The sequence below is a fragment of the Halichoerus grypus genome, chromosome 11 (assembly GCF_964656455.1).
Source record: "Halichoerus grypus chromosome 11, mHalGry1.hap1.1, whole genome shotgun sequence".
Classification (NCBI taxonomy): domain Eukaryota; kingdom Metazoa; phylum Chordata; class Mammalia; order Carnivora; family Phocidae; genus Halichoerus; species Halichoerus grypus.
The window spans coordinates 6,689,552-6,705,421 of NC_135722.1; the positions used below are offsets into that span (position 1 = coordinate 6,689,552).

Here is a 15,870-nt window from a genome sequence, read left to right on the forward strand (position 1 = left end):
TCAAGTAAATAAATAAAATCTTTTTTAAAAAAAAGGGGGGTGGGGAGACCGATTTGGTGGGAAGAAAGGAAAATGAACATTGTGGATAGGGCAGTTTGAAGGACTGTTTGAATGTCTGCCTTAATCAACGGTATAAACGCCGAGTGTCCAAGGAGAGTGGGCTGGGATGAGAACCGAGGGACAGGATGACTTAGAGACCCCTGAGCGGGCCCTAGGCTGAATGCAGCGGAGAATGGCTTCTCAGAGCTGTCCTGTGGGCAGCCATGTAGCGTCAGTTTTCTGGGACAATCTCAGTTTTGGAGACAGAAGATACACTGGCCCTTTCCCAGGTCATGCCTCAGACGGCCGCCACTTCTTGGTTCTGAAAATATGGTCACCAGAGAGGCCTGTGGGCAGTGACAGGTGTTATCCCCTTAGCAGTGAGCTTACCCAGGCAGTGAAGCCGAGCTGCGATCCCCCGAGCTCCCTGCACTGGTGGGGATACTTCTGATTCCTTTTTCGCCTATGATACAGGTGCGTTGGTAATAATTACTTGTATTTGTAGGACATTAAAGATTTTGATGCAGAAAGAGAGAAACACGTTATCAACCATTTTGCAGTTTAGGTGGCAGACTTCTTTAATTTAAAAAAAATCAAAGATGAAAAGAATATGGAATATGCAATGGAGGCCAATTCTAGAAAAAATGATTTATGCCAGTCCCAGCTGAGGCAAACACATTTGGGAAGACTTGCTCGTTTTATAGAAAGATTCATGCTTGGACTTATTTAAACATCAGGCTCTTCTGGTGCATTTCAGTAGGAGGGAGGACAGAAAACCTGGAGACTAACTATCACAAGCTATTACCAGTGGAAGATGAGTCTTCAGTGAAAATAAAGGGTCTGATTACCCAGCAAGTCAGGAAGGGCTGAGGCTTCCCTTTAGAAAAATCTGACCTTGCACAGACTCTTTTAGGGGCATGTGCCGGAAGCCAGGAATAGCCACGCTGGCCTGATCAGTCGCACAAAAGCTCCTAAATGCAGAGACTGTGGCTTTCATGGCTCCTCGCTGCTGGAGTTACTGGTTCACAACACTCAATGAATGTCAGACTGACACATTTATTAGTTAGATTTGATGCACGTCGGGAGAAAGAGCTATCCACTTGTGACCTAATCTGTCATAGCATCAGAACCCGGTGTTTCCCATTTCTCTTGCCCCTGGAGGAGTATTGAAGAAGAGAAAAAAATACAAGTTTCATGTGCCCAGAGGAAAAAATTCATACAGACATAAATTAAAACAAACGAACGAACAAACAAAAAAAAACGGAAAAGAAAGAAAGCCAAGCTAATCTGGGATTTCAATCACCACTATGAAGATGTTTCTGTTTCATCATTCAGTTTCTAGCAGGGCCTCTAGCTCAGACCTGTGCAGCCGTGTCTCAGGAGACTCCTTCCCTGTTCAGGCCCTCTCCCTGCCCCCTGGGCTCAGTTACTCATTTCGACCCGGGCTGCCACATCGCAAGACACCCCTCTTTCCTGAGTCCTCCCCATGTACCTACCAAAGGCAGAGGGGTTGGGTGGCACTATCGGGGTGATGCTAGGCTTCCTGAATGGCGCTGTCCCCCACCTGGGAAGGACTTCTACTTGGTGATGCCCTCGAGGAGCCCTGGGAGGTAACCAGTTGGGCACTGATTCAATGGGGAGAGAGCACGGATGTAGATGCCTAGCTGGTGGAGCTAAATCAGCCCAGGGAAGGGCGGGTCTGTGTCTGCACCTGGTTCGGGGCTCGCAGGGTAGCGTCAGGAACTTTGGCACCATGACTTCTTAGGATGTCATGATGATTTTTCCGAGAGCGTCCCTTGTCTTAAGGTTTTTACTCATTCAACCAGCACACACAGGATTGGGACTTTCCTTTTGTCTCGGCTATATCCTCCGAACCACAGGAAAACCCATGAGGATGATAGAGGCTGAAAAGTAAAAACTCACAGAGGAGGCTCCGCATACTGGGGTAAATGTCAGAAGTTGTGGGGGAGGGGCGCCTGGGTGGCTCAGTCGTTAAGCGTCTGCCTTCGGCTCAGGTCATGATCCTGGAGTTCCTGGTTGGAGTCCCGCATCGGGCTCCCTGCTCGGCAGGGAGTCTGCTTCTCCCTCTGACCCTCCCCCCTCTCATGTGCTCTCTCTCTCAAATAAATAAATAAAATCTTAAAAAAAAAAAAAATGTTGTGGGGGATTCAGGGTTAGCTGTGGACTGAAGAGTCCACCTCGGGGCATAAGAACACTTCTGCGTTATTGGTCGGTGAGAAATTTCCTCTAAATAATTTTGGAGAGAAAGGAATGGAATCAAGGGCTTAAGTTGGAATATATGAGGTTGACCTAGTTATAAGGTTGGCTGTCTGTTTAATTAATAGATCGTTCCATGGTGTGGGATAACAAGGTCACGCGCGGCCCCAGATATTAACAATGCTGTCCTGGGGCTTTGGAAAAAGTGGTGACAAAGTATTCAGCTTCAGGCTTATTTTATCTAAGTCCCTGGGCTGGCATTGATCAGAAATAGAGTAAAATATTGAAGTGGCATCCCAGATATTGGTTCTAAAAACAAACTGGCTGGAAAGGGTGAGCATCTTAGGTCCAGCCCAGCGATGTCACCCACGTGTGCCCCGTGGGAGCACCTGCGGTTGTTTTGGATTTGTAGTCCTATGTGGGCCAACAGTGCTGACAGGGTTATTCCTGTGTTAGACCTACCCTGTCAGCAAGACACTGTTTATATGATTCGTTTTCCACATTGTGGCACATTACACACAATCCAAGTTCAATTAAATTAAGGTTTAGAAATACTGTAGGTAGAAAAGGCTAGAAAGCACTATAGCAAACAAAGATTACTGAAATTAAAAAGCTTTGAATTGGAGCCTTAGAGAAGCTTGTGAATTTGTAGGAGTTAACCAGGATGGGTACCATCTCTCACAAGAAGCATCTAAGTTCCTAAAGGATCTCCGCACTGTGTAAGAGGTATTTCGGGTAGCCGGGGGCAGACCAAGGAGGGACAGCAGGAGATCAAACCTCACAAAGCATCGTTGAATGCCAGGAGTTACCTCCCTCCACAGAACCCTGGGGACTGAATCATTTGGGTCAGTTGCCTGTGTGGGTAGATGGTGAAACTGTGAGGAAGAAGTCCTTGGAGCAGAGTCTGGAGGAAATGTTCAGGGATGAGCACCCTATAGCAGCCTCTTTGATGTCAAGGGTGAAGTAGTTGAACTCCAGACCTCACTACAAGATATGAAGAGTCACTCCGAATTTATAAGCTCATTAAACTTGTATTTTGGACGGTCTACACGTCCGGCTTTAGAGAAAACACATAGAATGCTCCAGCCACACCTTCTCAAACCACTTAGCTGACAGTTTTTGTTCTAATTACTCTAGTGAGCGTCTCTGTTATTTACAAAGTTTGAGGAAGGCAGGGCGGGGGGTGTATTTGTGCTTTGGTACGCTTTTCAGCATAGGGGGGATCCAATTCAGCCATCTTTTGAAGTCAGTCTGAACTGTCAGATTACCAGAGACCGCCAGAGTAGAGGACCCCCACCACACACGCACACACAATCAGCTATCTGTTTCATTTGCTAGGGCCATAGGGCCAGGGTCCGTGTTTTTAAATTTGTATGTACTTCTTTTTGTCATTAATTTTTTTATTGGGGTTCATGGGGTTTGATCCCACAACCCTGAGATCATGACCTGAGCTGAAACCAAGAGTCGGATGCTCCACCGACTGAGCCACCTAGGTACCCGTTCACTTTGTTTTGATGAAATGAGAAGGCTTCTGCCCTTTTCCTTCCTTCTTTCTTTCCTCGGATGTTAGTAAGATCAATGAGATAAAGGTCATAAAGTACTTTGAATTACTTCCAGAAGAGTGCAGCCTGACTTCTACTACCCTTGGATCACTTCACGTACCCCCACAGTCTAGGGCTTTCATCTGCTATCCTGGGGATGCCGCTCTAGAGAAAGCAGGAGGGGCTGGGACCCAGCACCACAGGGTACTATTGGTGGGAGCTGCTCATTCCTGACCTTGGCATCAACACTCTTACCTCCAGAAATAGGATACATGGTAGTTCAGCCACGGTGTCTCCTCATCACAGGGCCTTCAGTCACCTCCGGTGCAACTTGCCAGGCTAGATACTTCTAGCCCCTGTTCCAGGAACTATTAAAAGGTAGACTCGAGGTGGGATGACCTGGGTGGAACCTAGGAACCCAGGATGCACTCTCACAAGGTGTTTTCAAAGACGAGGCAGCAGGGAAATGGTGACCCCCGCTCCCTGGTGTGTTGAGATGTCAGAACTCTGCTGGCAGGCCACAGTGAGGCCCCACCTTCCCAGAGAACTCTGGCTCAGAACAGCCAGTTAGCCCGAGATCAGGGAACAGCAAAGTAACTGCAAACCCTGTAAGCTAGATACTGTTGTGCTTCTTAGGCCAGTAATGCTGCAAGCTGCTGCGGATAGAAGTGCGGCCAGGGCCTGGGCAGGCAGCCCTTTCCAGACTGGCTCTTCTTGGGTAGTGGCTCTTCACTAGGGACTCTCAAGCCTCTCCTTCACTCTGAACCACTTTCCCTCATGGCTGGTAAAGGAGTTAGATTTCTTATAAGAAGAATATTAGATCTGTGTGCCCCAGAGGAGGAGGAACCACAGTGATCCTAAGGGTTATCCATCCATGGGAAAGCCTCAAGGACAAAGGAATCTTCTAGAGACAACGTGTGTGTATGTGTGTGTGTGTGTGTTGGGGGGGGGTTGCAGAAGGAGACTCTGGAGTGAGCCCAGAGTCCCATGGGAGCTCCTTAAACCCTCATCGAGAGGAGCCTGGCAGTGGGGAAAGAGAATTAGCAGAGGCTAAGAGAGATTGAAAAGGTGGAACAGTGGCCGTGGAACATGCAAGAGGAGAAGTTTAATTATGCTAATTAACTAGACTAACTAAAAGGGAATATGGCATTTATTTGGTTGCCAAAAGGTGTCCTTAGCAGAAAAAAAATGTGTCCTACACTGGGGATTGACAAAGGTTGGTAGCCAAGGTCTTGAAAAGGAGAGAGACGGCAAGCCGTGCAGCTATCAATGGGTCATTTCTGTGTTTCTGTCACCAAAATTTGCCAATTTGATGTCAAGTGACTCTTAGTGTTTGTACGAGCGTGTTTGTGCTATTAGATTGTCTTCTGAGCAATTTGGAGTGTTAAGAAAACACTGGCGAAGTCAGCAACCAACAATTCCAGGAGCTTAGGTTCCACCCAAGCCTTCCCAGGGAAGATGAGGCCCTTCCTCCTACCATTCACCATGTGGCACTCCTGTCATCCTCTGCCTGGACACTTGCCCTTCCTCAGGAGAGCTGGGCTCCTGCCCGGACATTTGTGCGTGCGTGCGTGCGTGTGTGTGTGTGTACGTGGGGGAAGGGAGAGGGAGGAGAGAGAGTTCTGCCCCTCTGTGGTGATTGCCACCAGTCAATGGAAAGCTTTGAGCTGAAGCAAGGTGAAGCAAGAGTGACACCAAGTGCCAAGAATAGGAGCTTGCTGTGGCATCAGATGGTGTTTTCTCTCCTCAAATTATAGGAGCAGAAAGATTTAGCTCCTGTCCACAGCATTCACCTCAAAGAGAGGGTGACATGAGCCTCCAGAGGCTGGCTTGATGTCCGTATGGCGCTCTGTTCATTTAGATGAAGGGATTGGCTCTCTGGGAATTAGATGCAGAACTGGGGCTTTGAGGGGCACCCGGGTGGCTCAGTCGGTTGAGTGTTGGACTCTTGGTTTTGGCTCAAGTCGTGATCTCAGGGTCTTGAGATCAAGCCCTGGGTCAGGCTACACATTCAGCAGGGAGTCTGCTTCCCTTCCTCTCCCTCTGCCCCTCCCCCTCCCCTCGTGCTCTCTCTCTAAAATAAATAAATCTTAAAAAAAAAAAAAGAATTGGGGCTTTGGATAGATTTTTAAAATAAAATTCAAGGTGAAATGTCTTTGTTGGCTAGAACATGATGCAGATATCCAGGTTGCCCTTTCAACCCCAAACTGATCCTTCAGCTTCTTCTGAAGAATAAGGACCACAAGTGGACCCTTCTTGCTGGTGACAGAGAGCTGTCAGGTTACCGAGGTGGGTGGTGGGTCACCTTTGTATGCAGGGAACAACCCGCTTCACTTGTTTAAAAAAAAAAACAAAACACTGACCCACTTCTCTGTGTTTGTTCTAGAGGCTGCTCCTGACTCAGGATCTCTAGGACCAGAAATCTACCCCATTAGTCACAGGTGGGTAACTAGGATGCATATTCTTATGAAATGGCCCACTGGGAGGGACTGGGCACTTTGAGGGGCAGAGAATTCTGCGGGTGCTTAGAGAGGATCTCCCCTGGTTCAGGCTGGACTTGCAGTGAGAGCCCTTCCTCAGACATCTCCCCAGGGGAGGAATATGGCCAGGTTGGTATTTGTCTCATGGCCAGTCCTTATTCTCAGCTTGAAGCCTACTTGGTTTCTTCCTTCTTGGGAAATAAGGAGGAAATAGTTTTGTTTGTCCAGGTGCCACCAGTCCAATGACTGATTCGGGCACACGAGTGTCTTCAGGGCGTAGTATCAGATCTGGTGCCCCCTGACATCTCTATTCCTGATCTGGGTGTGCTGTAAACAGCAGGTTGATTCAAAACTGGGAGGCATTGGGAAACCCTTTGGGTAGGAGATTTCGCAATGAGATTTTGATTGGAAAAAATACAGTGGGGTGAGGTTCTAAGGAATAAAAGAGACAGAAAACACTCCCATGCTGGCTCTCGGCTAGATCGTGGGGATAAACAGAAGAGCCTAGAAAAGCCTAGAGTGGAGGGGGGCAGCCTACAGGAGCACACAGCTGTCCTTGCCTCTTCCCTCCCCACCGACAAGGAGGTGAAACCACACCTGGACCAGGCTTTCAGTCTAGGACATGTCAGCACCAGCAAGGTACAGATAGATCAGAGGCCCCCGCAGAAGAGAGAGGGGGCTGGGGGGCAGGGGAGCAGGGTTGGCAGGAGGATTAGGAGGAAAACTTAGTTACAGAAAGATCTGAAAAGGCTTGTTGGATAATTGAGGAGGGGACTAGGTGAAGCAAGGAGTAAAGAAGCTCATGAACCCAAAGCTTCAGCGACCCCCGCAGGAGGGGCAGCCTCACATTGCGGACAGGTGGGCTCTAGCTCAGGACACCCCAGCATCGAGTGGCTCCGAGTAGCGGGTGCCTCTGATATGAAGAGCGCAGAGGAAGATGCTGCCTGGATCCAGAACCACAGAAGGTGGTCACAAGAAGGAGAAGGAAACCTGAGGAACAAGGAGAGGAAGAGCAATGAAACCAACTCCGAAGAAGAAAAAGAGGTAAACAGAAGGAAAGGCGGGAGGGACATCCTAGAAGGAGCAAAAAAGAAAGAAGAGAGTGAAGATCATGCTCCTCATCTGAAGGCCTTTGGAGTGGTGTGGTCAAAATGGAGTCTCCAAACATGGTCGGTACCCAGAAAGCTTGTCATCTGGTCAATAAATCCCTTTCATCTAGTGGGATGAAGAAAGTGGTGCTCTTTGAGGGTGTAGCTTGGCACCATACTGCGTAAAAACTGTGCGTGGCCCTGTCAGAACCAGCTAACCAGTTATGAATGAGAGGGGTTTATGATTCATGAGCGTGCCTACCACCTCCACCCAGAAGCCGTGACTTCCCTTGTCTCGTGCAGGGTGCGGACCCATCTAACCAGAACCACCACCCAGCCTCTCCCAGTCTCCTTAGATGACAAGCTGTGGCATCCTTAGTCCACCCAACTCAGCCCCCAAGCATCTTGCCAAAACATCAGTAAACAAGTATAGGTAAAGGGAGTCACAGACATCGGTGCTTTGGGCCATTTCTCTTCTTTCCTGGTGCCCAGCACACGACTAACCAGGGATTTCTCATCACAGGCTATGTATTCTTTCCTTAGAGGGCAGTCAGAAGGTCTCCAAGCACCTTCCTCTGAGCTCAGAGTAAGTTTACTTTCTTTTGCTTTTTATATTCTATGACCAGGACATCAGTTTGCCTGAGCCACATGGGAAAACTGCCCCTCACCTCCAGTGTATCCAGCATTCTCAGCAGCCAGCGCGAACTTGACCAGTTTGCACTTGGCCTGCTTTCCTGCTAAGGTTGAGCCAGAGATGAATGTTATTAACGAAAACATCTCACATTTGTTTAGGGATTTATACCTCACAAAGCAAATAATTATCTTATTTAATCCTCACAATAATCCTCTGTTACTGTTACTTCCACTTTACAGACATTGAGTTTCAGAAAGATACGGTGTCTTCCTCAGGGTCAACTGGTAGACCAAGATTCACTCATCCTCTGACTGCAAATCCTCTGGGCTTTCTCTACAAGCTCATGGGTCCCCTAGAGATTTCAGAGTAAGAGCACAGTTGTGATTCCTGGATCTCTTTTCTGACCCCTAGTTCTGCACCCCGGGTGACCTCCGACATCAACCTTCTTCGTACATTTCCTCTGCCAAACACTCTTTCGAAGTCCCCCAAAAGTTTTCATTGCAAAATCAAAATGGGATCATTGTAGGAAAAGTACAAAATATAGACAAACAAACAAGACAATAAAACCATAATTCCACCATTGAGTAATAACTCAGTACTATAAACGCTGTGTTTAGTCTTCTGTAATTTTTATGATGTACGCGTGGACTTACTTGTGATTACCAAAATGTAAAATGGGCCTACCCATAAACACTTTTGGAATCTGCTCTTTAAACTTACTATATTGCAAACATTTTCCTGTTAGTAAATATTTTTATAACATCATATTTATTGGATACGTAGTATTTCATTATAATTCTTAATGGTACTCTAGAGTTAAATATTTAGATTGTTCCTATTTTTTCATTATTATGACCAGTTTTATGATAGACTTCTAGATCTGATTTTAATTTTTATTTCTTCAATTTTGAATGAAGCTGAATTTTTTCATATGATTTTTATCATTTGAAGCTTGTTCATGAATAGCCCATCCATACTATTTACAGCTTTCAATGGTGTGTATTTTCTTTTTTTTTACTGATATGTAAGAACTCTTTATATTGAGACTGAAATTGTATTTGCTAAAAACTCACTTATATCGCATTTCAATGCACCATTTTGAATTTGGGTACATACTTATTTCCCCCACTCTCCCAACCAGACCATGGATGCTTTGCTTTTTTTCCTCTACTTTTTCTGTAACAAGTTCCCCCCAAACAAAGTAAACCTGTGAAGGGCTCCTCCTCCTGTGGTCACCCCCACAAGCACTCTGGCCTCCTTAGGGAACGCCATTCCTCCCCACCTAGGCACTGAGGCCGGTAAGGATGGCTCCCATCCCTTCTGCCCTGACCTCCAGTTCCTTACCACCTCCTTCCCTTACACCAGCCTCTGGTGTGAGGCTGGATCCCTGGAGGCTCCTGCATAATGCTTCAGAAAACCCTGACATGAGCCTCTCAGAACCCCTGGGAAAATGCTGGAAGAGAATGCTTGGGGGTGTTAGTATTAGAAGAGAATCGTCTTGTGGAGGAGGAAGTATTAGGTCTCTCGTGGCAGGAACAGAGAGAGCCCCGCTCTCCAAGGGCCTTCTTGCTTCTGAGCAAGGACCTCGTGGCAGGGGTGGCTGGCAGCGAGCCTGCGGTCCTCCTCCTGAGTCTCAGGCAGTCCGCTCCTTTGCCCTGTAACTACCACTGGCAGGTTTGTTTGTGCCTCTGGCAGAAGGGACGCAAGTCCTACCAGTTCTCCTGGTGTCCTTCAGCAACTCACCCTGGGCCGGGGAGGAGGCAGTGCCCAGGCCTGTTACCTGGAGTCCCGCCCCCCCCACCAGAGGCGGGGAGGCCGGGAGGGGGCTGGGCAGGAGCCAGCTGGACAGGACAAGCCGAGGTGGTGAGGACAGGTTGAGTGTCTTCCCCGCCAAGAGCACTACCTTGGAAAACTGGGACTGTAGGGAGGAGGTCAGGGTACACGTGGGGGTGGATGTTGGGAGTTCACTTCGGAGCTCCTGTGGGTTTGGAACGCCCTGACCTGCTCTCACTCCCCTAAGGGTCTCCCCTCCGGCCCTTTCTCCGGGTTTGGCATATTTGCAAGATGGCCGTGGCTGTGACTTTAACAGGAACAAGACACCTGGCATTTCTGTGGTGGGGGCTAGGTTCTCACACTCTGGGCCCCCGTGGTCTCTGCAGAGGACTTTGGCTTTTTCCCTGCAGCCAGGCTTAGAACTCCCTCTTTTTCTATTTCCACATACTTTCTGGGAAGACAGTGTGATGCTCGACAGTGAGAGGCTGGGGGTTCCAGCCAGGTGCCAGGTGGCCGTGGTGACCTTGACAGCACGTGACCTCTTTAGGCTTCGCTTTCCTCGTCTGGACAGACAGCAACAGCGCCGACCTTGGGGCTGGTGCATAGTACACCAGACGGATGGGAGGTGGGTGCTCAACCGTTTTCTCCCTCCTTTCCTTTTCTCAACCCTACTGACATGGGTGACACTGGGGAGCTTCAGAGATCTCTGCTTGAGCGTGGGGCCCTGGGGCAGCCTGGCCCCTTTCCTGCTGTCCTCAGTGCTCACCCGCTCGTGCACCTGTCCCACCCCCTGCAGGACCGGGCCACCTCTGTTTCCCCCAGAGGAAGGTGACCTCTGGAGCCCGGCCCCATGCCTTATTCATCTTTGCAAAGCCAATCCGTCAGCACAGTGCTTGCTTGGCACAGTAGGTGCTCAGGGTCCAGAGAACAAGTAAAGAACTGAAAGGAAAAGATCTCCCATTTCATAATCATTGAGAATCGGAGAGACAACAAAGAGCCCCAACTTGAGAGTCCAGCAAACCTCAGGCTGGAGCCTGGCCTCATCGCTTGCTATTCATGTGACCTTGAGCAAGATATTTAATCTCCCTGAACCTCAATTTCTTTGTCTAAAAATAGAACAGTAATAGCTACCTCCTGGGGTCGTTGTGGGGATTAGTGATGACGTCAGAGGAAGCGAAGCTGGATGCTGCCTGGCACGTAGTAGGAGCTCAGCGAGTGGAAGCGGTGATTAGCTGCTATTATAGGACTGCTGACGTGTCCTCCTGAGGCAAACGCTCGCTCCAGGAGTTCTGGGGTTAGCAGTGAGTGACACCGGTGTCCCAGGGGCCTCTCTGGGTCCTTCTGCTCTCAGGAAGGAGATGGCTACTGTTGATGCCAATGGGCGGTGTGGCCTGGCAGCCGGACACAGAGCGGCCCACCCTGGGGCACTCACTTGCCCGGGTTCCTTCTCCGTGGGGGTGGGGGTGGCAGCCCCTTGAGCCCGAAGTCGGAGGAGCAGTCTAAGGGCTGGTGGTGCCCCCGGTTGCGATCGAGGCAGGTTACACAGGGTAGCTGGCTGCCCACCCCTCTCCTCCGAGCGCCTTGTGAGACACCTGATTTGTGTTGCACTCTACTCTGAAAGATTGATCAGGGCGGAAGTTCTCACCCAGTTTATGTAGAGAGAATAGGGAGGAACAGAGGAAATCAGTCACTTGATACCCAGCTCTTACATTCAGGAAACAGAACTTGGAAGATCTAACTCTCAATGCACCGCCCTGGCCCGGGACCAGAATCCGCGTGTCCGACGACCGCCCCTCCAGCGCTGGCCCCGCAGCAGCGCACGGCCTGAGCCCCACGGGCCGGCGAGCCTGCCACCCAGGCAGAGAGCTTCCCGGCAAGAGGGGCAATCTCAGAGGGAGCCTCGAGAGGAGTTGACTGATTGGCTACAGGAACTAAAATAAAGCTGGGAGGTGCGAGGCTGGGTGATGGGGGGTGCAATGTCAAAACAGACTCTAGAAACTTGGGAAGGGGGCTGGCATGAGGAATGGAGGAGGGCACGTTGGTCTTGGACACGAAGAGGGTGGGACACCCTGGGTCAGGTGGCTGCCATCTCCTGAGGGAGGGGCCTGGTTCTGGGTGGCCCTAGGGGACAGGCCAGGACCAGAGGCAGTGAGAAGGGGTCTGCGTCCCCCAGTCAGTCCAGGTCTCCGTCACCTCGAGCCCAGCGTACGAGACAGCCCCCCCAGCTGCTCTCTTTCCAGTGTTGTCTTTCGCATTCCGTTCTGTTCACTAGCATTTCACCCTGGCTCTGCCTTCTTGGGAATGGTAAACAGGCCGGGAAGTCATGACCACTGTACTTTGGCCTGGCCTTTTAGAATTTGAGGGTAGAAAGAGTCTTGAAGATTGTTTTGTCCAGCCTTCAGTCCCATGACAGAGTCCTGTTAGAAATCGCTAACGAATGGCTTCTGAGCCCCAGCGCTCCAGTGACAGTGCCCGGGGAGGGGGGGGGCTGCCCTCCCCTCCCACCTCCCCCATGCAGCCGCCCCCTGGGGAAGCCATGCCGGGGCTTGGAAGGCTTCTACTCCCTGCAGTGGGGGCTGCCCCCCGCCCCACCGTCTAATCCTCACCTCTCGGCCCAGTCTCTACAGCTGGAACCCCCCGGGGTAAGCCTTTCCCTCTGCTTCAAGCCAGCCACCGTGGTAGTTGGTCTTTGCCACTCACTGAGCAACTTCTCGGCCTCCGGCGTCTCCTCATCTCCACTCCAAGGTGTCAGTGAGTTTCTTCAAAGCTTTCATCAAGATGGGGGCCTAGAGACATAAAGTCTTTATATCAGAAAGGGACTTTTGAACTCAGGAACCCACCTCATTTATAGATGAGGAGACTGGGAGGTTGGGTCACTTGCGCAAGCCCGCGCAGACAGCACGAGACAAGGCTGGGCCTCAGACCCACTGACCGGGGACGCACCCAGGGTGCAGGGTTGTTGACGCCACGCTCCTGATGTTGTCCAAGATCACGCTGGCTTTTGGGGGGGGCTAGTGTGTTGAACTTTGTGTCAGCTAAACCCCCTAAATTGTTTTATAGTTTTATTTTCTTCTGGTTGTAAAAATAATATATGCTTATTGTAAAAAAAAAAAATTAGAAAATACATAAAAATATAAGGTATAAACCTTCCTAGCACTTCCTGTTGTAAAGTGCTCCCACCCCACATTTGTTTGCTTTGTTTTTGGCCATAAAAATAGGACTCTGCTTTCATCCTCGGTAAGGCCATCTTGCTAGGCCCTAGCCGGCTCTCCTGTCAGAATCTTGTCTTATCAGCTCTGACTGACACCTGGGCGGGGTTCCAAAAATGCCTCTGGCGTGCTGAATGAACGAAGCAAGCATCCAGATTGCTGATGGAAATAGTGAGACCCTCTGCCCACACCTCTTCCCTTCTGGGCTTGATCCTATTCCACCCCCCACTTCTTTGGTTCTATTCAGATCCCCTGTTTTCTCAGCCTAGCTGGGGCTCCACATCTTCCAAGAAGTCTTTACTCTTTCAGATGCAAAAGACTCCTTTTCAGGTCCCACAGCACTTGTAGTCTGGCGACACACAGGTGTCCTGGGTTATATGTTGACGCCCATTCCTCTCTTATCCCTGCCTGGCTGGGGCCCATTTCCCAGTCAGCAGAGGCCCCGTACTTTTCCTTTTTCTCTCATGGCACCCATGCTACAGTGTCTGCAGGTCATACGGTCCCTCGAAATGGGGCCGTCTGACCTGATGCTGCTAGGGAAGGGCTCCTAGGAGAGGTATCCTACACTGGAGTTCTTCTAAGGAGTGGGAGAGAAAGTAGAAGGTCACAGGGAGCCCCGGGAACATTCCCCACCCCCACCCCTGGCTTCCTAGAAGTTTATCCCCGGTTCCTCCTAAAGTTGACACAGCAGTTACTCATCTGGGTTCCCAACAATGGGTTCTGCTCATCTTGGGACAGGTAAAAACGGGATTTGGTTGGTCTTTCACACTGGGAGGCTTCTCGAGATAAAAATCCTCTGGCTACTTAAAGAGACATAAGGAGGGTTAGGGGCCCCTGCCAATCCTCTGGGCTTCTCACAGGAAGCCTTACCGTCAGACCTGTGTTTTCCTTTCTCTTCACAGCACCAGGGCATGAACTTTCACACCTCCTGGAACATCACATCGAAGGCCCAAGCCTGGCAGCCACCCCCCCTCCTTGGTGTCCACCTAGCAGGGGGGACATGATGGAAGAACACGGAACTGGGTCCCCAGAGTGATCAGGTCTCTGCAAGGGATCCTAGGTAGGTGATGGGGAAGGCCAGTTAATCTGTAAATTCCCGTCTGGTTCAAATTTCCTGGAGGGGCAGCGCGCACACAGCCCCAGAGCCAGGCAGTCTGGTTCGTACCCCAGCTCCACCTTAGTCAGTCAGGAGACCCTGGCCCACTACCCAGCTTCTCTCTGCCCGCAGTGATGGCAGCGAGCTACTGTGGGTGAAACACAAGTGTGCCCGGCACCGAACGTGTGCTATGCAAATGTGGCCAGCCCTATAGCTAGGTGCCTGACCCGGAAGTCATGTGACCTTTGCGCCCTGTCACTTGGGATCACCGTCTTCCTTCTGCGGTCCTGGCAGGTGCTAGGAAGAGAAGCGGAAACTGGACCCCGAGCGACCACACTGGCCCGGTGGAGGGCCCCGTCAGGATGCGGGAGTGCCAGGCAGGTGAAGCAAGCAACCCAGCGGTCGGTCGGCGGGCACTGAGTGCCGCGACCACGGCAGGCCGCTCTGGCTGTGCAGGCCAGATTCTTGGCTTGGCTGGAGCTCACTGGTAACCGTAAAAGGGGAAAGCTTTGACTAGAATGCAACCACTGTTTTGATTAATTTCCCTGCAGGTGGAAAGAGAGGTCTAGAAGACAAAAAAGCAGAAACACAGAAAACGATAATCCTTTGATTTTAATAGTTGGGGGGAAAGTTATAAAATAAAACAGACAACACAGAGCATTAAGACTCCCTCCAATTGCAATAACACAGGGATACAGAAATGTAAACGAAACAGAGCTTCCAGATAAGGTTTATACTATATAACTTCCAGAATACAGCAGCTCCCAGACACTCTAAAGTAAAATAAAACAGGAGTCTTCCAGAACAATCTATACACAGTCAGAGGGCGGCCCCAGAAAGCGCCTTCCCCGCGGTCTGGGGCTGGTTCTGCTCAGGGGCTCGGCTTTGCTGCGCCACCCAGCCCGCTGCATTCTTCGGACCTCTTTCGAGTTTGCCTTCTCATTCTTTGGCAGGCTGGCTCCAACCCTGCCCCTCTCTCCCTTTTGACCCACACCCCTTTTCCTGTTTTTAGCGGGAAACACAGCCACACCAATAGAGCCTGGTGGCCGATTTCCTCCGATGGAGCCAACCAGCCCCGGGATCGCTCGCTCCTTATGTGCTCACAACCCAGCCTAGTCCTGTGAAAGAGTCAGAAAATAGGCTACAAATAGAACTTGTTAGCCCTCCAATACTGCCCTCCCGAGAGGCCTCTGATGGGTCTGGTTATTATTCTGTCCCAATTTTTTGCTGCTGCCCTAGGGTTTTTCACTCAACCAGAGAAAGGGCAGGCCTTGCAGTCTGGTCCCATTCTCTTCTCAGTCTCGACGGTGGACTCTGGGTGCATCAAAGACTCATCACCCCACCGGCCTTTCTCCTACAGCCGCAGCTGGACAAACTCTTGGTCTCCACACTGGTGAGTTGTTCCACAAAAGGTCTGTTATTGGGAGGCAAGCAGGCTCTCAGTAACCCCCAGGCATGCCCTGAAAGGATGTGGGAGGGAGGCAGAGCCCTGGGGGGGGGGGGGGGAGGAGCCAGTGCAGCCCGAGCTACCACAGCAGACCAGCAGCCCCCAGGCAGGGCTGGAGAAAGGTCTTAGGTGCGAGGGGTGGGGGTGGCTGAGGGCAGCCCCCCCAGAGCCAAGGCACAGAGGAGGTATGAAATGTCCAGGATAAATAGAACTGCATAGAGAGGGAACAAAGCCAGCTCCATCCTCTCTTAAAAATAGCCGCCATCGGCACCAAAAATATATTAATATATCTGTACATGTGTCATCTTTAAAAAAAGGAAATAAAACTTCCTTGGCACCTTGTCAT

General features: G+C 50.4%; 1 protein-coding gene across 3 annotated transcripts in view; it reads left to right on the top strand.

Annotated features, from left to right (window-relative positions):
* The window catches only part of LOC118526364 (uncharacterized), a 37,546-nt gene that overhangs the window by 13,135 nt on the left and 8,541 nt on the right, over window positions 1–15,870 (top strand). Inside the window, exons 5-12 of one of the 3 annotated variants that reach the window (XR_013442267.1) lie at window positions 5,965–6,086; window positions 6,184–6,238; window positions 7,889–7,951; window positions 10,236–10,397; window positions 11,488–11,721; window positions 13,884–14,041; window positions 14,372–14,454; window positions 15,317–15,470. Coding sequence is in view for 1 of the 3 variants with exons in the window: in XM_078057774.1 (XP_077913900.1) it covers window positions 14,440–14,564; window positions 15,377–15,470 (219 nt within the window). In the remaining 2 variants the exon portion in view is untranslated. Of the gene's footprint in view, window positions 1–5,964; window positions 6,087–6,183; window positions 6,239–7,888; window positions 7,952–10,235; window positions 10,398–11,487; window positions 11,722–13,883; window positions 14,042–14,371; window positions 14,565–15,316; window positions 15,471–15,870 lie in introns of all 3 variants that reach the window. The other 2 variants (XR_013442268.1, XM_078057774.1) reach the window with 2 other exon arrangements.